At 38.7% G+C, this 23,234-nt stretch overlaps 1 protein-coding gene across 9 annotated transcripts in view; it reads right to left on the bottom strand.

Moving 5' to 3' along the window:
• lrp1bb (low density lipoprotein receptor-related protein 1Bb) overlaps positions 1-23,234 on the bottom strand; it is a 389,546-nt gene that overhangs the window by 151,014 nt on the left and 215,298 nt on the right. For 4 of the 9 annotated variants that reach the window (XM_078939203.1, XM_078939200.1, XM_078939196.1 and 1 more), the window contains 6 exons: positions 21,139-21,375; positions 19,255-19,450; positions 9,286-9,505; positions 8,178-8,367; positions 3,112-3,234; positions 2,647-2,790 (listed from right to left, as the gene is read on the bottom strand). In XM_078939203.1, coding sequence (XP_078795329.1) covers positions 2,647-2,790; positions 3,112-3,234; positions 8,178-8,367; positions 9,286-9,505; positions 19,255-19,450; positions 21,139-21,375 — 1,110 coding nt within the window. The remainder of the gene's footprint in view (positions 1-2,646; positions 2,791-3,111; positions 3,235-8,177; positions 8,368-9,285; positions 9,506-19,254; positions 19,451-21,138; positions 21,376-23,234) is intronic. The other 5 variants (XM_078939199.1, XM_078939204.1, XM_078939202.1 and 2 more) reach the window with 3 other exon arrangements.

The following is a 23,234-nucleotide window of genomic DNA, read 5'->3' as shown; positions in this document are numbered from 1 at the left end:
AAACACAAGTTAGGCTAGGATATTGCAGTAGAATATTTGTCAAAAAGGAAAAGTGTTGCATGAGTCTTACACGCTTGTATCCCAAAAGCTGTTTTGTTTTTTTTATCCTCAAACTATTTTCCTCAAAAAAATAACTAAAAAAGTCCAGTAAAGTTGAAGACAGAAAACAGATAGGTTTGAGACATGTTCGAGTTGGAAATGCAGCTTTTGAGGCAAAACACCCTTAGGTCACAAACACTCTGCCCAAGGCAGAGTTCAATATCAGTTTTTAAGTGTCTATCAGTCAGATGCCTCCATCAGAAGAATATTAATGAATTATGCCATTAAGGGCTTCAAAACCTCAACGGAACTGTTTTTTTCATGATCATCTAATATGCTGATGACACTTGTGTCTCTCTGAAAGGGATAAACAAAAGTCCAGAAATCACAATAATGTAATAGCACAAATCCCCTCCAACTCATTCCCTTTTCATGCCCTTTTTTACTGCTTAGTTTTTGATATACGTGAACTCGGGTTGCGGGGCTGTCAATTTCCCTAAATCAATTATACAGACATTTTTCTTGTAACTCTGAAAAGCAATCGTAATGCAAGAAGAATGTGTTAAAATAATAAACACCCCTTCTGAAGAGAGCCAGAAACTAAACTCTCTGATCCGTAGACTTTAAGGACATAAAACATGTTTCTACTCATTTCAGAATCCCAATTACTAGCAAGCCCAGGTTGTAGATTCCAACAGACATTAGTGAGTCTTATCTTTAAGATTAAGCACTAATTTTCACATGTTGGGATACAGTGATCCCTAGCTATAACGCCGTTTACATTTCACGGTTTCGCTACTTCACGGATTTGCATCGTGCATTGTGTTCTGCATTCTGATTGGCTAAAAATACACTCCGCATCTTCCCTACCTGTGCGTCAATAACGTTGCAGTTTAATATGTACACGTACGTAAAACAGCTTGCCAAATTTAAATTACGTACGTGCAAATTCTCTAGCAATTTGGAGTTTCTCTAAAACCCATAGAAAAAGAGCGACAACTGCCTATCACTATGCTCTTCTCCCGAACAAACACAGCTGCACCGCGGGCTTCAAAAGAAGAAAACACTGCAGAGCGGAGTCAAGATGCAGCGGCTCAGTCTGAAGATCAGTGAAATACACCTGAGTACCACTCTACTTTGTATTTTTTTCATAATCATTCTAAATTTTCTCCCGTTTAATCAAATTACTCAGGTCACAGTGGGCGGGGCTAATCTCCGCAATTTGAAGCCTTCTGTTCATATTGATGATTAAAATTATTATTTGACAGTACAGTACAGAATTTATTTGTTGGAAAAAAACGTTTCTAAAGTACTTTGATTTGTGAAACAAATGCTAGAGCCTGTAAAATGGTCTGTTCTTTCTTTTCAATGTATGATAGAGCATTTAATTTTATAAAAAGTGTAAAAAAAAATAAAGGTTTCTACTTCACGGATTTTGCCTATCAAGGGTTCTTTTTGGAACGTAACCCCCGCGAAAAACAAGGGTTTACTGTATTCCAAATGTGCAAATTTAATAGAATTGCTTAGATAATTTAACACAAGCTAGCATAGCCGAGTAAGATGCTACACTTTTTATGTCAGCTCATAAAATAATTTGTTGATTGATATATTTATGTGTCACTTATCATTTAGAAGCAGGTGAAACAAACCAAAGCAGCAAAAAACACTTGTCAAGACTAGGAAATAAAATTTAGGGTATGTGAATACTTTTGCACATCAGTGAAAGGAAGGAACGAAGGGAAGGAAAAGCTGTTGTTGCTTCTATAATTATTTAATTTATTTGGTTGTTAGTGTCCAGATTTAAAATTAACTTCCAAATTAAGGTAACACTCAGTCTCATTAAAGCTATGACCTATGTGTAAATTTGCAGTTACCGTTTTTATTTTCCTCTCATCAATTCCACATCAGTTCCCATCACTGAACACTAAAAACCTCACTACATAAATTAGCAAAATCCCATTTTTTTCAATGACCTAAAAATTTGAGGATGAATCTCAAGACAGTTTCAATGGTGTTGTGTCAGGAGGACCTCTGTAAGATGCTGCAGAGGAGTAATGAGCTGAAGCCAACGCTTTGGATAAATCAAGCCTGTAATCATCTTGTTTCTTGTCACAGATGTTGCCTGTGTCAAGTTGAATCAATTCTGATTTGTGAGACTGGACAAAGGTATAATCCTGTTATCGATACCAAACTGCAAAACCAACTGTAGATTGCAACTTTCACTTTGATGCTTTCTTTGGAAGCCTTTAGTTCTTAAATAAGGTTGGCGGCTGGTCTTGTACCACATTGTGATACAAAAAAATCTATTTCTGCTTTTTTCTTATCATGTTCAGCAAAAACGTCCAGTGTATTTTTTTTTGAAAATGTACAATCTGAACCCATGTGCATTTAAGTCAAGTTCAGCAAAGGCAAAATTAAAAATAAAAAAAAACGACACCGGCATGCTTTACTTCTCTATTTTCATGACATTTAGGAACATAGAAGCATACAGCAGGGTAGATTTAACCGTAAAAACATGGCGCACGGCTGTGCTTCGGCCCGTTCACATATGCTGTGATCTCATGCTCGTATGCAGAGAGGTGCCTGCAGGCTAATCAAGGTCCTCACAGCAGATGTGTCTCTCCTCATCACTTCCATCCAGACAATCATCGTCACCGTCACACTTCCACACGCTCCGAATGCAGCGCTGATTGTGACACTGGAACTCATCGCTTTTACACCGCTGTGGCTCCAAACTGCTGCTGGAAGCTTCTGGGGAGAAACATTCAACAGGGGACTCTGTGACGTATGTGTTCTCCACAAATTATTGGCATCACTTTAATAGCAGGCAAATCAAGTTAATAATGTTTCATAACCCCAAAGACTGTGTTATGACTGGGATGTAACTTTGATTTAAGAAGGTCCACTGGGATCATTTTCCACCAGCGTGCATTTGTTTATTAGCAGATTTGCATGAGCGGGAAATAAGCGAGGCCCTGTTTGATCTTTGTCCCTCAGGACCAAGATAAGACTGCAGAACTGGTAGAAGATGATCTGAAGCCTTTTGTTCCATCTGATTCATTAATGTCCTACCTGCACAGGTGACATTGTTCTTCTCCAAAACCTGGTTGTCAGCACAGGCGCAAACTCTGCCTCCTGGGATGGCAAGGCAGAGGGTAGCGCAGCCTCCATAATTCACGCTGCATGCGTTGTCACCTGCAGAGATGCATTGCAAATACAAGAAGAAGTGTTGTTTTTTTATTTTTTAATTAGCCTGAACATTTCTATCTTGAGTTAAACTGGAACACGACCATGCTGCTCCGACATTATTTTAAACCCTGCAGAAGTAAATCCTCTATGACTGTGATTCCGTGACTTCGGGACTTGTCCATGCAGGGAGCAAAAGTTCTGTGACTACATGTCAGGTGAATTACAGGGGAGAAGACTGTGGACATTATTATCATTCTTTCAGGATAATTTGTCCTCCTGAGCAGAACCAACATTCTCCAATACTAAAAAGTCATATTTTAAGTTAAGGCATAAGACACCTTGTCACTTTCATTTAATACTCAGAGCAACGGCAGCGCCTGAGCCAATGAGATAAAGCTTAGGGCTTTGGAAGGCCAAATTAATCTGTTCTATTCTGTAAAGAACAGAGAACTGTCCATCGCGTACTTTGAAGTACACTTTGGTGACAGCAGGCAACTTTGTTCTGGTGAAGGCACTTCACTGCTTTTTGTTTTAAAATTAGTGTCAACAAATGTTACAGTTGTCAGAATTAAAAAAAGGTTTTGAGCAAGACAACATTCAAATTCAATCCTTATTAGCAGATCGGCAGGAATTCATCAGAAATTCATGTGGGTGGAACCAATGACTTATATTGCTAGAGGAAACACGCCCGCTTGGGAAGCCTGGCCAGTGGTGGCAAAACGCGACGCCATCTTGGTGAGGTCTTCGGCACCCACACGACAATGCTTTCAATACCCTTAGTGGCATCTACGTAGCTTTTATTTATATATATATATATATATATATATATATATATATATATATATATATATATATATATATGTTAAATAAGAGAAACAGTCAGCCTTAAAGGCTCAAACTTTAATGAAAAATGCAATGTTGCAGGACTTCTTACAAATACGGTAATAAAAATAATATGTAAACATTTAGAAGTTTTAGACCTCTTTGACATGTAATTTAAATTATTTAAAAAAGCCCAACAATAAGTCAATAATAATAATAATAATCATAAATTATTAGTAGGTCAATTATAATAACAATAAATAATAACAATAAATAAATAATAAGTCAATAATAAATAATCGTATTTAAAAAATTGGTTGTTGGTTCCGGGGTTAAGGCAGGACGCGTGGTCGCGGCTCTCTGCGGATACTATCTTCAAATTACTTAAGAAGTTGATTTTCTCCAAAAAGAGAGCTGACCATGCCCCCGAAGAAACCCCAGGAATATGAAGAGCTCAAAAAATCTATTGACATTATTCAAGAAACGCTGAAAAGTTTTATGGATCAAGTGTCGGCTAAACTAACGCCACTCTGGGAGATGATGGAAGAGTTCCGAAGATTTCGGGCTCAAAACGAGCAGGGAGAAAACCGGGTCGAGATTCTGGAGAAAAGACTGGACGATGTGGAACAGCAAGTAAGGATGAATAATGTCATTCTCACTGGAGTACCAATCAAGCCTCGAGCGAAGCTGAATTCAGCTGGAGCTAGCGCTGCTAATGCTAGCGCTAGCGTAGCTAGCAGTGCTAATACGGAGATCGACGCGTCGCTGGAGCAGCAAATACATTCATTTCTCACATCTAAAGGGATTTCCCTGGATCTCAATACCATCGAGACCTGCCACCTGCTCCCCAGGAGAAAGGAGACGGATAAACCAGCGATCCTCATCAGGTTTGTGAATCACAAACACAAGCTAGCTCTGATGAATCAACGCAAAAACCTGAAAGGTTCGGCTGCTTATCTGAACGACCATCTGACCAGGAGGAATGCTGAAATCTCAAAACATGCACGGCTTCTCAGGAAGCGTAAGCAGATTGAGAACACTTGGGTTAAAGGCTGCAGGATTTACGTCAAACCGCTCGGTCCAGAGGACCGCACCAAGGTTATGGTTGTGAACACCATGAAGGACTTTGAGAAGTGTTTGATCACGGTCGTCTGAAACAACGTGGAGTAATAAATCAAAGAGCCAAATAATTTCAAGAAATATGACACCTGGAATCTTCACTTTCTCCATAAGTCTGACGTCACCTGAATAACAGCAGAGAGTTCTGACCTGCAGACAATTTGACCTCAACTTTCACCGCAGCTGATATCAGCTGAAGAAGGATATGGACCTGAATCTAATGTCTGCAGACATTATATCGAAGAGAACTATAAACTGTTTTGAACCCAGAAGATCAGCTTTTATCAGTAAAAGAAGAAATACCAACCTTGGACAATCGACAGATTGTGGACCCTTTTAATTTTTTTCCTTACAGCATTACCTTATTATAAAAAAAAAAAAGAAAAAAAAAAAATTAAAAAAGTAAAACAAATGATTAATCACTTATTGAAAATTGTTAAATTGATTGACTTTTGATGATATTACTTCACTAGCTCCTAAAATTGATAAAATGATTCAAAAATCTTTCCTAATGTAGCATAATTTTGCACATGTTTTTAACTTTTGATACTTGATGAAATTTTGCTATGATAACTCCTGAAACAGTGTTGTGTCTATTTTACTGGTATAGTATTATGTTTTAAAGCATATGAATGACTTTTAAAAGTAACATAATTTGCATATATTTCAGATGCTGCATTTGCCATGTTGATTTCTAAAGTTATTTTTGACGTAGTACTTAAGTAATTTCATCTTTGGCACGTGCTTTATTGATACCTTATGATTCTTAATTCTGTCTGATAAAACCTAGGAACCGGATATTGATAAATCATGTAATAAAATGGTTATAGTATAACGGGGTGGGATTATATAAGTTCGCTTCTTTCCACTCCCTTTCAAGCAATTTTTATTAATTATGTCTAATTATCCTAAGTTTGATTAGTTACTGTATGAATGTATAACTGATGATTATATTGCTTTTGTGTGTATTACTCCTATTTGATTGCTTGAAATAAACCATTTCAAATCAAATCAAATCAAAAATAAATAATAATAAATTAAATAATAATAAATAAATAATAAGTCAACAAAAAGTCCAAAAGTTAACAACAGATTTACCCTAAAAAAATAAAAAATAAAACAATAGATTTACCCTAAAAAAATAATAATAATTAAAACAATAGATTTACCCTACTGATTCATGTGAGCGATGAATTTTTATAACACAGCTGCTATGGTTCTGGGTTTCAAGCCAACAGTCTGACCAGTCTTATCAAAATGTGTTTCCACAAAATGTTTTGAACATAGCCAGACTGTATCGCTAGTTGGTACCACAGTGATCCATCTGGGTTAGCTTTTGTGATAGCTAAGTCCCACTTTTTCTTTAAGTCTGAATCCTTTGGAAACCTGCAAGAAAAGTTTTTTCACTGAGTCAGAAATTAATAAATCTATATTACTATAACAGCCTAGTCCAATTATACTGTATATAGGTTAAACAAAATAAAGTTTATATTTCTGTCGACAGCAAATTATACGTACATCATGCAGCATGTTGATAATAGCCCTGCAGCATTATGCATGTCAACATGTGTACTATTAATGCAGCCTCTGCAGCATTAAAAGAAAATAATTATAGTACTTACCTGTGAAATGTAATGCCTTCCTCCTTTGTGGACTCATTTCTCCAATTTTGGCAGTTGAAACCCGCACAATGAAGTGGCATTTTGCAAAAAATGTGTTCACATGCATGTACTGCAGCAGTGACCTGACCTCACCAAGATGGTGGGGCTCTCTTCCCATGAGGAACCACGTGATGTCTCCTCTAGCGATATAACTCATTGGGTGGAACAGCTGGTGTGTTGCAACACTGAACCCCACTTCCTGTTACACATCTGCCACTAGCTTAGAGCTCTTCCCACCCCCAAGCTAACATTAGCAGTGCTATCGGATATCGGACCTAACCAGCCGTACAGTTTGGATCCAGATGCCAGCCTAGATGAGTCTAACCTAGATGGATCTAAAGGACGTGTCACACAGCCACTGTTTGATAATTTTACACGGAAGGAAATTGTTTATACATAAATATACAAGTAAAAAGTATCTTTACATGAAATTTACAATTTTTCTTTACCAATGAACCACATTAAAACCATGGAAGAAGTACAAATAAACCCCACATAGAATAAATAAAAAAACGTAGAGCGTGAACCGGGTAATCATTGGGCCGTTTAAATGCCATTCATTAGTAATTCCTGCACCTTGTAATTTTTATATCATGTTTGCGACATATACGCAAAAGTTATGCATTTGTGACATATGTGTGAAAGTCCATTAGAGATGTGGAATGATCGTGGAAAGCCACAAATTTAAAAAAAATCACAATTGCATAAGATTAATAAATAAGTATACACTAGGTAGAATACGGGTAAACTACGTAAATCTCAACCAACCCAATATTTTGAAAAGCTCAAAACCGAATTCACAGAAAAACCTGTTGGCTGAAGTCCGCGACGCACATTTGCGCACGACAACGAATGATGAACACAACAGTCCCCTAATGAGTGTATCACGAAAGACCGAGATTTCATACGTGGAAAATATGCAAAAGTAGTGCCTGTGTGACACGTTCTCAATCAGCTACAACTTTTCTACATCACAAATCTTTTTCAAACTTTATTTTTGGGCTGCTCCTGGTTATTAAGGATTTGAATAGAGAAATATTAATAAATAAACTTTTGAGCTGAATTTTCTTAGTACATGTCCTCCGTCATAAGGAAAATCTCACAAGAACATGTTAAGCACACCAAAAACAACGGTCAGACTGGGTCTACACTGTCAGCTGCACTACTTCTCTATTCTTGTAAATGTAAAACTCTGCATTTGTGCCACTTTAGAGAAGATACCCCCCCCCATCACAGCATTTTACCCACAGGAATGTCCTGTTTCGAATCAGCCCCTTTCTCCACTAAAGAAGCAATTCAAGGGACAGCACTTCCAAACGAGGACTGAATGAAGAAAAGGCAGCCAACCTTGCTGACTCTGTGCATCGTAGACACGCAGCCCAAACAGTGGAGGTCTCTCGCTCCGCAGCAAAGTGACATCGCCCGTGGACAAGTCCAGCTGAAATACTGAAGCGTTCATGTACTCGGTCCAAAAGATGAAATCACCGTAATGAGAGATTCCAAACGGATGGTTCAGCTCTTTTCCTCTGTACACCACCTGCAACAGGAAGGAACATGGTCTCTAATCAAAGATGAGCGGAGAACTTCAGAGGCACTGTCTGCGACAGCAGAATCTATCATCTCTAACAGGCTTGGATATTATTCAGAGTATGATGAATGTTATACAATTTCTTTGTGTTTCTTTGTGTCCATGCAGAGCCGCCTGCTTGTAATAATGTTTGCTGCACACTTGACAATGATAAAAGAGCATTAACAAATATTTCATTAGCGTGATTCGCCACTGCGAGCGCCGCTGACGGGCAGCTGTGGAAGAGGCCGAGCCTTATTAGCAGCTTTTCCTAATAACCTCACAGCTTTTAAGATGTGAACCGTCCCTGTGTCAATATAAATAAAGCAAGTGACATTTTTTAACAATGATTACACAGAAAACTGAATTCTCAGTGTATTAAAGCCCCACTCCGATCATGTTTTGATCTGTTTTAAAAGTGTTCCTGGTGGTCTTTTAATTAAGATGATGTCATTTTTGGCCAAAGCCTGTGTCGTTTTCGAGGATATAGTTTCTGCAGAGCGGCAGAAGTTCATTAGAAGTTTACCTCTGAGTTGTGGGCGGGACCGTTAGCGTGGAGCAACCCCACCCTGCTTTCTCTTTCTTTGCTGAGAGCTCTTTGTTAACACTCTCTCCTGCTAACTTACAGCCCCTTACACCTCCAACCTAATCTTACCGGTGCAACAAAAGTGGTGAGGAACATTGGAGCCGTTACTTTTTGAGCCAGATGCCAGCTCAGAATCCATCAGAATGAAGCAGATCAGGGAGCTTGTGGCCCCGCCCAGCATATTTTCCGAGTCACAAATATGATCTTTTTCAAACGGCGTGTTAAAAACACCATTTTCATCGGAGTGGGTCTTTAAGTGGGTCCCTATTATTGTCTTTACTCACAAAAACAGACATTCATACCATTCTTCCCGATCCATTCAGATGAATCTTCTCAATGTGATCGTAGTACGCATCACACCAGAACATGGTGCTGGTGCTGTGGTCCAGGGTTAAGCCGTTGGGCCAGAGCATGTTGGAGGTAACAAAGATGCCGCGGTTGGATCCGTCCATCCAAGCTTTTTCTATGCGGCCGATGCTGTCGTTGACCTCATCCTCCTCCCAGTCTGTCCAGTACATCCAGCTGACGTGAAGAGAGACAAACGTGTTATTGGACGGACGCACGACACGACTTTTATTTAGGCCAGTGTGCCGTGGAGTCAGCAGTAGATTCACTAGATCACACAGCGAACACCGATCATATAATAGATTCAAAGTCCGACAGCTTTATGCCCCTCATTCATCTCAGTCCATTCCACATAACATGTTGATATACAGTGAACTGCTTTTGCTCCTTCTCCCTCCTGTTTACTACCTGCATTGATTTCTTATCACTCAATGTACATATGACAGCATTTTTCTGCAGGTTTATTTCAAACTGATCTATTCCACACCGCTGACAAATGACACCTGGGACTTCTGTTTTGGGATGCAGGTGTGGATGCGAGCGCTGTCCCGTGCTGCATCAGCGTATGCAGCTCCTGAAACGTACCAGGAACAGGTGTTGGTTCGAGGTGGGTTTGAATCAATATTTCAGCGTTTTATTACAAAAATAAATTCTAAATTCTCCTAATTTGTTAGCAATTAATTTCCTTAGGTAGGACAATAGATAAGTCAGTAAATGTGTAGTTGAATTCTGTCTTTTGTTTTTTTATTTTATTTAACAGTGAATTCATTTGAATTTTTGAATTTTTGCTATTTAGGGTTTGATGGAAATTGTCTTCATAATTCCGTCATCACACTAGTGAGTCAACATTGTAAAAAACATAGAAAAGCTGTGACAAAGTTTCATAACCTATAAATATGGACTTCCTGGACTAATTATTAGCTAATCTACATCACAGTCAGACAGCAATTGGCCACAAATCACAAACAGCGTGATTGTCCAGGTCACCCACAGAGCACAGAGTTCCAGTTTTATGTCTATCTGCAAACACAAAAGGAGGCGGATCATATCCGATAGGCCTACAGGAGTCCTGCAGGAACATACCTGTAACTGACAAGAATACCTGTTTAAAACCTGCAATACATAAAAGATTCATCAACCTGGTAACCATGGATCTGAACAAAGGTCCACTTGAATCAGAGAGTATAACTCAATAAAAAAGATTTATTTTAACTGGAACCAATAAGCAAACTCATGTCACTCTTCTGCTATTCTGGCTGAAACATTGGTTTCCTGTTAAGTTTAGAATCGATGTTAAAATTTGAGTTTTTAGGGCTTTGCACGGACCAACCCCTACTACTACATTTCAGAACTTTGACTTACTCCACTACTTTCCTTGAGGTGATAAGAACCTTAAAACTCGTTTTAAAACGAGTTTAAAATCATTAAAGGAACAACATTTATAGTAATCAAGTTTTTTTAAAAAGCACAATTTAAATATTGTATGCATAATCGATAAATGTAAAAAAATGCAGGTTTAATAAGAAACTTTAATTTTTTACAACTGTATCATTAAAGTTTTCAATATTTATAGGTAAATCATTATTTTGCAGAGATTTACCATTTGATAGGGAATTTTTTCTTTTAAAGAGGCTACTTAGGCACATCTGTGTCATTTGAGATGTCCGAGGTACCATCTATCATGTGTTGTATCTTTCCGTACATGTTCAGTTCATTTGTTTTGTTGTTGCCCAAACCCAGCTGTTCCGTGAGGCGCCTGCATGTAATTGGCTGATTTAGATGGTTGACACCTTCATGTATATGGAGTGATATTTCTGCCACCATGTTGCACACAAAACTTTCTAAGTTTTTTGCCCAAAATTTTATTTTTTTGCTTTCAAAAACGTTTTTTGCGTTTGCAAAACACATTTTTTTACGTGCGTTGTGTCAAATCTCGGTTTTGTCCTATCTTTGATTTTGCTGACTACTCTGAGCGCGACTTAGCGTGATATGACTGCCACTGGCATCGCCAAAAAGAAATTCGCATGCGTTGTGTTTCATCTCACTTTTTTCCTATCTTTGCTAAGTTAAGTTTCGGTTTGACGTAACCAAGCTGCCATCAAACAGCTGCTGATTGGTCCAGATTCTAACCAATCAAGTGTCTCTGTCTCATATCCGAGGCAGACATTGACTTTGGACTTTGTGTCAGTTCTGTTCGTTCGGGGTTCTGCCGTTTTCAACCACTCTGGCCCGTTTGTCTCAGAGTAAAACCCAGAAGGAGCAGCAAAGCAGCTAAAATAAAACAGAGTTTAGTATTTATTCATGTCTGTGTAGAGACCAACGTGTTTAAAACGTCTGCAGCAAAAAACAAAAACAAAAAAAAACGTCCGAGCTCTGACTCCATCCAGCCGGAAGAAGTTAAACTTTTTAAGATTTGTATCTAAACTATTGTTTTATTTTAATAAATAATTGTTGAAATATTAAGAGAAAATATCATTTTTGATGACTACGGACAAACGCTCACAAGTTCTAAAACATGTGACACTGGTGAAAATTTACATAAAAGTTAAAAATGCCTCTTCTGATAAATGCATTGAGGTTCCTGTGGTGAGCCATCATTCTTTTGCTTATTACTGCTGTTCATCTCATCGCAAACACGTGTGCAGCATAAAATAATATGTGCTTTAAATTTTTTATTGTTTTGTTTTAACAAACAGACCTTAAAGAAAATCACACTTTTCATTAATATTTTGCTCTGCAGGATTCACAGATCAAACAGACCTGTTGATGTAATGTCAGCAGATAAACTTTACAGTTTCAGGAGATCCTCAGCCATAAATTCACAAATCTGACTTCATAAAAATGAACGAATGCTAAAAAAAAAGGAAGTATGAATTATTATGAATTTTTTTTAAAATCATAACGTCTTCATCCAAAAATGAGGGTAAAAAGAGCTGGTTCAGCCTCTGAACTTCGGCAGCAGACACCATGGTAGATTCATATGGCGATTTGATTGGTTAGAATCTGGACCAATCAGCAGCTGTTTGATGGCAGCTTGGTCACGTCAAACCGAAACTTAACTTAGCAAAGATAGGAAAAAAGTGAGATGAAACACAACGCATGCGAATTTCTTTTTGGCGATGCCAGTGGCAGTCATATCACGCTAAGTCGCGCTCAAAGTAGTCAGCAAAATCAAAGATAGGACAAAAGCGAGATTTGACACAACGCACGTAAAAAAATGTGTTTTGCAAATGCAAAAAACGTTTTTGAAAGCAAAAAATGTTTTTGAAAGAAAAAAAGAAATTTTTGAGCAAAAAAAAATATATCAAAGCATAATAATAAATTATTGAAAAGCAAATATTTAATATTTTCACCTGCAACTTAGAAAGTTTTGTGTGCAACGTGGTGGCAGAAATATCACTCCATACATGTACACCTGCTCTTGAGGAGGTGGGATAGATCTCTAGGAACACTTCACTAACAAAATTCCTTAGAAAGTTTCCGCTATACCAAAAATTATGTTTAAAATATTCCTAACAGCTGATATGTTTCCTCATAATCACTCCAAACTGCTCAAATCACTGATCAAATCAGATGGCTGCTGTGCTTTTACAGTGTCATGGTAAATTTACAAAAAACTAGAAAAGCATATATTTTCTCCTTTGGTCTGTATGCAAGAAACCTGTACTTGGATTTAAAGCTTCTCTGCCTGCAGCCCAAAAATTCTATTTATACCTTTTAGTTTAGTATGTGTCACATTGTCTTTAACCTTCCGACAAAGTCTTTTTGTGGTTCTAAAAACGCTAAAATGTGTTCTCAAACATTCAATTCTGTCTTTGTGCCACCCAGAAGAGATCAGAAGACATTTTGAGTTGAAATGTTTTCAATTAATAAGCTGTTATATAAAAATTATCCAAAGTTGGATACCTCTATGTATAGATACACATTTTTTTGGTTTGATTGCTTGAAATAAATCAAAACCAATTCCAATTCAAAATGCTAACTGCTGGACAGAAAAAAATGACTGAAAATGGACTATCACCTGTACTTAAACCAGCAGATGAAAGTATTAGTAACCTTTATGTAACCAGGTAAAAACCCATTGAGATCAAGATCTGTTTTGTAAAGGTGACCTGGCCAAGAGGTCAACAGTATTCATCACAAAACATGAAAAGAATAAAAAAATAAATTTGGAATCATTAAGATTCAAGATTCAAGAACAACTTTATTGATCCCCGAAGGGAAATTTAGTTGTAGTAGCAGCACTAAGGAAATAGGGGGATAAAGACAAACACAGACACAAAATATACAGGGAAGAAAAGAGGAAAAATTGAATAAAATAATAATAAAATAACTATACAGTCGGTAACTCTAGAATTTTCATGCAGATCCAAGTCTTAGAATTTAAGACTAAGAAATAGCAATGTAACTTATTTATAAAGTGCAATAGATGCCAAAAAAAAAATCAAAAATAACTTCACAATAATATAAGAGATAATGCCCGATGAGGCGTCCATCATCAGAAATCAGTGGACAACCCGAAGGCGTGAACTGTCCGACATAAAGCAGAAAACCCAACCCTGAGGCGCCCTACATAACATGGAAACTCTTTCAGATCAACATAACGTCTGCTTTCAAGATTAAATGTTACTTGATTGACTTTTGAGGAACATTTAGCCGGTGGTTGTAAGCCGTTAGTCTGACTCAGTTCCTGGTTAGGCGGACTCGTTGTTGGGAACAAGCAGACGGGACACTGCGAGACGTTTCTTTTTCCTCTACTACACAAAACAGGACAGTGTCTCCGCCCGTCAGAAACACTAATCTGAGACTCCTGCGGCGACGGCATTAACAGGAACCTATAGCAGGAATATATGAGCCTGTTTAACTTTTAGGCCCTCACACTTGTTAGTATGAGTTTTATGGCAACAACACAAATTCAAAGAACAACAAAAGTGGTGGAAAGAAAGCCAAAATGAGTTTACCCAATTCATTTGATGATTGTTTTTGCAGGATTCTCCCTTCCCTAACAACCATTGGTGTCTGTCTTCCTTTTTTTCTCTATTTCCTTGAAATGTTATGGCAAGGCAGGGACAAATTATGTTTTGTAAAGTGAATGTCTCAAATCAAGGGCTGCAAGGTGGCGCCGAACAGCAAGAAGGCCCCCGGTTTAAGTCCCGGCTGGGGGACCTGAACCAGAACATCAATGGGGGACCTTTCTGTGATACATGAACAAATAGCAAAAAAGCCAAAACATAACTTACATTTCACTTCAACAGTTTAATTCAGAGAAGAGTCAACATAACTTAAATTAAACTCTAAATGACTCTCGGCTACATAGAGGCAAACATCTAACATAAAAGGGCTCCATCCAATTGGTCAAATGCATAAAGGGCTTTATTTGATTTGTTAAAATACTTCAAGCTGACATAAGATTATTTCAGCACATTTAAGTTAACCATTTATCGCAGATTTTGCTGTCTTGTGCCATATGCGTATTTCACAGCTTTATATCATGATAATGATAAATTTGCAATTTATTGTACAGATTAACAGATATAAATAACATCAGTTATTTCTGGATCACATAAAAGAAAAAGAAAAAATCAAAAACTTGCTTGCATGACACGTCTCCTACAACAGACATGTGACTCACTATTAGGTTAACAGTTGTAGTCCTTATCATGTCAACACAGACCGGAGGAGGCAAACAGAGAAGGCAATAAGGATTTCAGAATCCACTGAAGATATCAGTTGGAGAGATGAATCCATTCCACCTGGAAAGAGCCGTCCAGCGGAGAAGACGGAGATCAAAAGACGGAATAATCTCTAAACCCAACACTGCTTCTTGTAACCGTTTGTGCTTTCATTGGGAGAGAGATTGGAACAGGAACGAGTCGTCTTCAAACAGGAAAGTGGCGAGATGACTTCCACACCTCCCATAATGGAGCAACAGAATATTTGTCAAGAAAAATCATTAACAAAAATAAAAATTAACCTGACGTTCAAGAGAATTGTTTCTGATTCTAATTCAAAACATTGAAGCTTTCCAGCTGTTTTAGCACAACAATTAAAAAAAATGTGAAACATCACTGTTACGGCTGTGGTCGTATTTGGTTTTGTTTTGTTCTGTTTGTTCTGTGTTTTGTGTATTATTTCTGTATCAGAGTGGGACTTGTGTTTTCTGTGGATCTTTGTGTGTCTGTTTTTGTCTGATTATTTTCAGGTGTGGTGCATGAAGGTGTGGCCTCCAATTGGTCCAGAGCTGGAGGACGCTGCCTTAAGAGCACCACTTGGACCTCAACACCTTGAGAAGGGAGCTTGGCTGCAACAAGTCTAAAATGCAGCTTGGCCCTCTTCTCCATTTTGTTTTTGTATTTCACCACCTGTTTAGTTGTGTGTTGCACTTTAGTATTCTGTATTAGTTCTTTGTAGTTTGTATTTTTGTGCCCACTCTGTTTAGTCCTTCGGTTTGTAGTTATGTTTAAGTGAAGCTGTAGGGGTGAACTGCCATTTTCTTTAGTTCTTTTTTTTCTCCTGTTTTTGTATGGAGACATTCGTTTGGTGTTTTGTGTTGCAGTCACTTTGGTAGCCAAAAAAGTTTACTTTTTTATGTTTTGCCCCCCTAAGTACCCCTAGACACAAAAGGGGGCGTAACATCACAGTAACTTCAGCAAAATTCTGCTTAGGCTGTTCCGTTTTCAGAAGCCACAGCATTTCAAGTCCAGTGAGTTGTTTGAGTGAAATTGTTCATGCATTAGAGCCTCACAGGTTGTTTATTTTACTTCACCAGAAAATAATCAAAAACAAGTTTCAAAGAAAAGAATGGGAATATGAATGAAAAGGAGCATTAACTTAGTGGTTTGTTTGCCCCTTTTTATTTTGATTTGAGAAGGAAAAAACAAAGAAAAGTCATAAAAATCTAATACGACTGGGTTTAAGATTTTTTTTTTTTAAAGTTTTTTGCATAAACTTTAATTATTTCTTGTAAAACACAATAGTCAACTGTTTCTGATTAACTATTTTAATCTTTGAAATAGAAGATTAGTACAATTGTTTGAGTTAATTATCTGGCTGTTTTTATGAAGGGACAAATAATTGAACACATTTCTTACACCAAAATTTTCCAAAAATGAACAGATATGAAATAATAAATTGTCAAAGCATAATAATTATTGTTATTAATTAATTCTTATCAAAGACATTTTTTTCATCTTGTTTACTTTTTTAAATCTATATTTTCAATATTTTTTACACAATATCAATAATTTAAAGTATTTACGTAAGCATGAAGCCACATTTTTAATTTTCATTTTTTCATTTAAAATGTTTCTAATTTTACCGTGAACATTTTTTAACACATCTTGAGTCATCACTCAGTTGTGTCCACATTGTGCCAATAAACTGTTTTCTATACATTGTAGCGTCTGTTTTTCCACAGAAAGACTCAAATCAAACCTTCCATCCTCAAAGTCTGACAAAAGTATCTCTGGCTTTACTTTCAAGTTCTTCTGATGAAGTTTTCTATCATTCCTTTTGCTGCATTCTTGCTCTCTTCTGGTTCCTTTGTAAGCATTTTTCCCCACATTCCTTAAGAATTCCCAGCATTACGCTTTGGAGGCTGCCTTCCTTTGTTCGGCGACTTCTTTGGGTCACTTGTGTGTGTGAGCTCACTAATGGGAAATCACCTCCCTGACCAGGTGAGGATAGAAGCTAATGCAGTCTGTCAGACCTGGCATTGATGTCATTCCTGGCTGTCAGTGCACTGCAGTGTTGCTTCAAAGGCCCCTTGCAGATTCCCTCCATCCTTCTGTGACAAACCTCCAGCCTCCACTTCTGCCCACAGCTTCCTTTTTAAGAACCTGGGCTGTTTGGGTGGAGGTGAGAAGTTTCACATTTTAATCAGATGTCTCCAGTGAAAGGCAGGCAGACACGGTCTCAAACTTTTGCACGGATCAAGTCTAACTTTTCTACTTTTCTGTTTTGGCAAGCTACAATGTTTGGAGCGCAGCAAAGAGAAAAGCGGTGTTGAAATCATCAAAGATGAGTCCGCTGGCTTGCTGTGTTTGTAGCTAGGCAACAGATGAGCTGATGAGTTTACACGGGGCACTGGGGACAGCGGGGGGTGGGCTTTAGTACACTTTACCACTAAACCCCAAAAGGAGTGAAAAAAACTTTTTTATATGATTGAGTTTGTTTGTTTTCAAGGTTGAGGTCATCCAAAAGACTTTTTCCTCTGTCCGCAGTTATGTAAATGACATTCAAATCCAGCTCAGTGACAAGTGTGTTACAGTGAGGACGAATGAGCCAAAACACTAACAAAGGAAGGATAATGACCACAATTTACAACTCAGAAGTATTCTTAAATGTTTTTACAGCTGGGAGAAAAAAGCTGTGAATGAGTAAGTTTTGGTGCGTGCTTTTGAAGTGTTGGAAATGCTGTGTATAGCCGTTTTTAAAACGATCCTTTGAGGTTTGAAAACTAATCTCTGACTGCCATGGATTTGGTGAGTGCTAACACGATTAAAGCCTTAAAGTATTAATACTTAAGAACCTTAAGACACTCATTGAATTGCAGTTTGGCAGCATTAGTTCTATATGTTAATTCCCACCCCTGTTGGCACAGACCACCATGCATGAATTCATGCAGAAATTCAGAGCACATGATGTACTGTGGGTGCAGCGGTAGGGCAGGTTTGATTCCCGCCTTGTCCGCACCGAAGTTGGATAAAGTTGGCGCCAGTGTTCGGCAGCGGTTCCACCATCGGTGTGTGAATGTGTTTGTGAATGGGTCTGTGACTGTAAAGCGCTTTGGGTTTGGTTTTGGTTCAAAAGGTGATTGCTCTTTGTTTTGTTGGTTTGCTTCGAAGCAGATGTTCTCCACAGAGCTCAGTTGCACATTTGGAGCAGTTTAATACAATAATACCAACCCACCCATATACCAACCCACCCATAATACCAACCCTTCCTAAACCCCTTTCAGGGTCACTGCGACTGCTTAGGTCAACCCAGCTACTTTTGGGCGAAGACAGGGTTCACACTGAACACACTCACTCATGTGTACACCATATGGACAATTTAGAGACACCAATCAACCTATGAAGCATGGTTTTCGGACCAGAGAAAACCCACACATGCACGGGGAGAACATGCAAACTCCACACAGACGGACCCCAGGTGGGATTCAAACCAGAGCCTTCTCTCTGTGTGGCGAGAGTGCCAACCACTGCACCAGAGGAGCCTAGTAAAATACGAGTTCGTTAAATTTTCAATCACTAACTATTAAATAACTGTCACCAGTTATTTGCCTTTCATTGCATTTTTCTGCAGTGTCTTCAGCAGGACACCAGGGGTTTTGGGGAGACTTTGAGGCCTGCTGGTTATAGCATTTTTGCTTCATGGCACTACTTTCCTGCACAAAAAAAGCTTCTTTTTTTATTCCTCCCTGTCATCCATTCTGCATTTGGCGCCATTGACTGAGCTCACTCTTGAATGCGAGTGTGCAGTCAACCGTTAGCTCTGATATCTGATTGGCTGCAGTTATTAGGCAACACTAAACTCCATCAAAAGTATGCCCAGGAGAGCTTTAACACATACATTTATCGACTTAATCTCTCAGGAGTGGAAACAAATATCCTGTTGTGTATCAGCACAGTGGTATCATGACGTTAAAAGAGGAATTAGCTACAAAATACTGATCCAAAGAATCAATACATCTATTTTTTACTTTGTGTAACTTTACTGTATTTAGAAACAAGTACTTAGATTATACTCCTGAACAGGGCAACCTTATTAGCGTTTCTTTGCAACATTGGTTTTGTTTACTGTGTGGTTGTTTCTGTTTTCAAAGTTAAAGCCTTTTTCTGTAAAACAGCCTTGGTATTTGTAAGTAACCTTTTACAATCAAACATCCGTAAGCTCTTTTTTCCGCATTTGTGTGTTCTTCCTACCTGTTCAGAGGATCGACAACAATGGCGCGGGGGTGCGACATGTTCCCTTCCAGCAGAGTCTTCCTGGTCTGAGAAGCGTTTTCCAGCCTGGCAACACTGATTGTCTTCCTGTACCCATCGTTGGTCCAATACAAGTTATTTCCGATCCAGTCCACTGAGATTCCTTCAACATTGTCCAGTTCTGTGAAAGAAACAGCTGTACGGAATCAATTTAAAATTCAATTCGAACACCAGGCAACATCTCTGTCCTGAAAGTCCCAAAGATGACAACCTTCACTTCCAGACTTGTGGGCGCAGGAGGGAATACTACACAATAGCTGTGTTTCCATTGATGATCCAATTACGAAAATTGTAATTGTGATGATAAATTTGCCTAATAGAAGCATGACAATTTCAAAAAAAGTAGCATTTATCTGAAAAAAAGTTTTTGAAGTTGAAGGAGAAGGTTTTTGAGGCCTGTCCACCAACCACCATTTCCCAGAATGGCTCCATCCGTGGCCACTTCCACATGTAAGAAGCTCCATGGCCTGAAGAAGACGCCAACGACTCCTTCGAAAGATGATGAGGAGCGCTAGTGCTGTGACAGGAATTTGAATGTATCTGCTGTAAATCAAAGTATTGTTCACATATGTCGCCATGTTTTTGGATGATTAATCATGTGAGTTGGTTTGTGTTTATTGACATAATTATGGTTGAATGGAAACAGTGTAGTAGCAAAATTGTCTTTTCAACAAAGTTCTGTGCATATGTGTGATGGAAACAGCTAGATAAAGAAATCTAGCTTAGAGTTTTTCTAGAATACTGCTTTTGCCCCTGGGGTCTGGGACCAGTGGACACTCCACTGCCAACATATTGTTAAATGGTAAATGGCGTATACTTATATAGCGCTTTTCTACCTTCTTTAAGGCCCAACGTGCTTTACAGTCACAGTCCCATTCACCCAGTCACAAACACATTCACACAATGAGGTCACAATGCTCTGCTGTCAAACACTGCCGCCAACCTCCCACCAGAGGCAAAGTGGTTCATATTCAGCACATCAGGATCAAGATTTGAGCCAAGGTACATTTGGCTAAATTGAAAAAGCTAAATGATCAGTTTAAATTAGTTGGCTTTAATTGGAAAGTAGGAAGCAAAAACAAGAACACTTAAAAAAAAAAAAAGAATTTGTTTTCAATATTGAAAACAATAGTATAATTTAGTTGAGTATAATTGTTTATTATAATTGTTTAGTATAGTCGTTATTAATCAAATTAAAGGGTTATGAATTTTGTTATTTCATTTCATTTTTTCGTTTACCTTTTAAACATCTTCTCAATGCCATGGTTGCAGTTGTATTAAAAACATTTTTTTTTGGACAAAACCCAAATGAGTCACTTGTAAAAAAAAAATAAACATAACTGCATGAGGGGGGCCAGTTCAGACCAGACCGCCATCGACATTTCAGTCCAGTGATAAAAACATCACAAAAACCCAAACGTTTTTTTTTTTGTCCTTGTCATTTAAAAAAGAAATCCTTTATTTTGATTGGCTAGCAAGTTACCAGAACATGTGGTACTAAGCAAACATCTACACTTCTTTGCTTTTCCCTTCGGGGGTTGAGACAGCGAAGGAGCTTTCACTGATTCACACAAGTGGTTTCGGCAGAGTTTAACGCCATATGCTCTTTCTGACACAATCCTGTAATAAATCCAGGCTGGGGACCGGCACAGGGAGACCCAGGCTTGGGCCCCATTGTGGCAGCATAGATTGGGAGTAATGCGAGGACCCAAACTGGATAAGGTCAATAGCTCTTTGTAGTCCCTGGGAATCAAAACCTAGTTTCCCATGTGCCAGTCCTGTGCTTAACAAATTGTTAAGAATTCCTGAAAATGTTTCACTTACCATCTTTGAGAATGGTCTCTCTGCCACTTCCATCTATTTTTTGACGTCCTATCAGGAAGCTGGTAGTGTCAGCAAAGTAGACATATCCTGTTTCTACGTGGTAGTCGATGGCTCGAGGGTTCACCAGGTCTTCGATGGGCTCCATGTGCTCATCGCTGGACTTGATGTTCATATCCAGGCCTCTGATGACCCCAGGACGGCCTTTGCCGTAGAACAGGAAGAAATCACTTTTGGGCTCTGAAAAGACAGAAAACAGAAGCTTTCTCTTTTTTCCTTTTCACTTTCATTGTCAATTAATTGGTATAATTTATCAGTTCTGATCCCTGCATTAAACCCTCTTAGCAACCACATTGTTCTTTGGCGCCTTCTGGGCCTGGGCCATCTATTCATCCTAATGGAGCCAGTAACCAGAGTAAATGGTGACATTAGATCCTAAATCACAACTTTTCTGTACAAAATTATGACGTAAAATTTGGTGAGCTTTCAGACGATCGCAACACTCTCCATGCCTGTTTCCGATTTCAAATAAGAAAGGCAAACACAAAAATCTAGAAAGCTGAGGCAGCTCCCGCCGGCCCGACAAAAGCAGGGGGAAAGGTATGTTCTCAAACCCTTTGGGATCCTCCGAGGAGGCTAAAGGAGGAAGGAAGGAGGACTTCCTCGGAGAGAAACATAGCTCTTTTCGCTCTCACCCACTACCCAAGAGACACAGACGCTGAGGGTGAGGACCACACAGGCCTCACTTTAATTTATCATGTGTGAGGGAGAGACAAACTACCCAGGAGAGAGTTAAGGATTGCAAGAGACCCAGATATCAAACCCCACTGCGACTGCTCCATGAAAAAACACTATCATTTAACACCAAATCTCATTATGCATTGGGAGATTGAAAGCCTGTACAAGACAGAGATAGCTGGTGTCATCAGAACATCTTTGAGGGGGGAATAAATCAAATGTGTCATGCAAAGGTTCCCGAAGCTCCATTACCCTGATCGAAATGTGGTGGGCCCTCAAATTGTGTCATCAATTTGATCTTTGGCTTTTATTGTCAGCAACACAATGTCCAGCGATTGATCAACGCCGCCAACAAAAGCAGACAAACTTAAAACCTCATTATGACAATAATCAATCAGGCTGCGACAGGTCGATAGCAGAATGTCACTTTCACGTAGAGCTGAGATTGTTTTTATCGCAGTCAATCTCCAGGTCTGCAGCCACATCATGATCCGGCCTCCGTTATGACACGTTACCCGACAGCCTCTGTGTTCAAATGAATGACGATGCAGGACTTTTTCTTCTCTAATCAGAAACGCTAAGAACGTTTAATGAACATCTCTGAAAGGGTACTGGATAAGGTCAGCGGAGCAGTTCTCCATCTGCTTTGGAAACTCTCCGAAGAAATGAGGTTTAAGTATTAAAGAAGCCTGATTCAGCCATTTTCAGTCTGATGGCAGAACGCCAAGGCGAGATTTCTCGTCACATCAAAGTTCATCCACAAACCCAGAAGCTGCAAAATGTAAAATTCCAGTTAATTTGCTGCAGTGCTGATTCCCACCCAAAAAAGCATATTTACAAAGACAAGAAAGATCTAAAAATAATCACACAAGCGTGACATCATGAGGTCTGATCATTTCATGGCAGCAACAGTGTGCGACCACAGGCTTGTCATCATGCGGGGCTGACATGAATGTCAAACAAACTGAGGGAATTTTAATGAACGTCAGAACTGACGTGTCCCAAAAAAATGAGGTCAGCAGACGAACTGCCGGGAATAATTAGGAGAAGGTGACATGAATCCATTTTTTTTGGTGCATTAGTGTCACTGAAGGTCTTTCTTAGAGCTGCTTTGCATTAACAGCTGAGCACCTGTTTGGATTGTAAATGTTGGGGATTTTTTATGTCAGTATCTGTTTTTCAAGCTCTCACTGCAACTGAAGGAAACAATTTGGCGCAAACACACCACACGTATTAAAAGTCGACTAGAAAATTAAAAAAAACTGCATTACAGGTTAAAGCGGTTAAAGGCAGATGACTATACTGCAACATTGAACCAAAACGAGCCGCTGTGTACCATCAACAACTTTACCAGCTGCAAT

Source organism: Oryzias latipes, chromosome 21, assembly GCF_053564925.1.
Source record: "Oryzias latipes strain Hd-rR chromosome 21, Olatipes_Hd-rR_3.1".
In the NCBI taxonomy this organism is placed as follows: domain Eukaryota; kingdom Metazoa; phylum Chordata; class Actinopteri; order Beloniformes; family Adrianichthyidae; genus Oryzias; species Oryzias latipes.
This window is presented reverse-complemented; position numbering and strand designations above follow the sequence as displayed.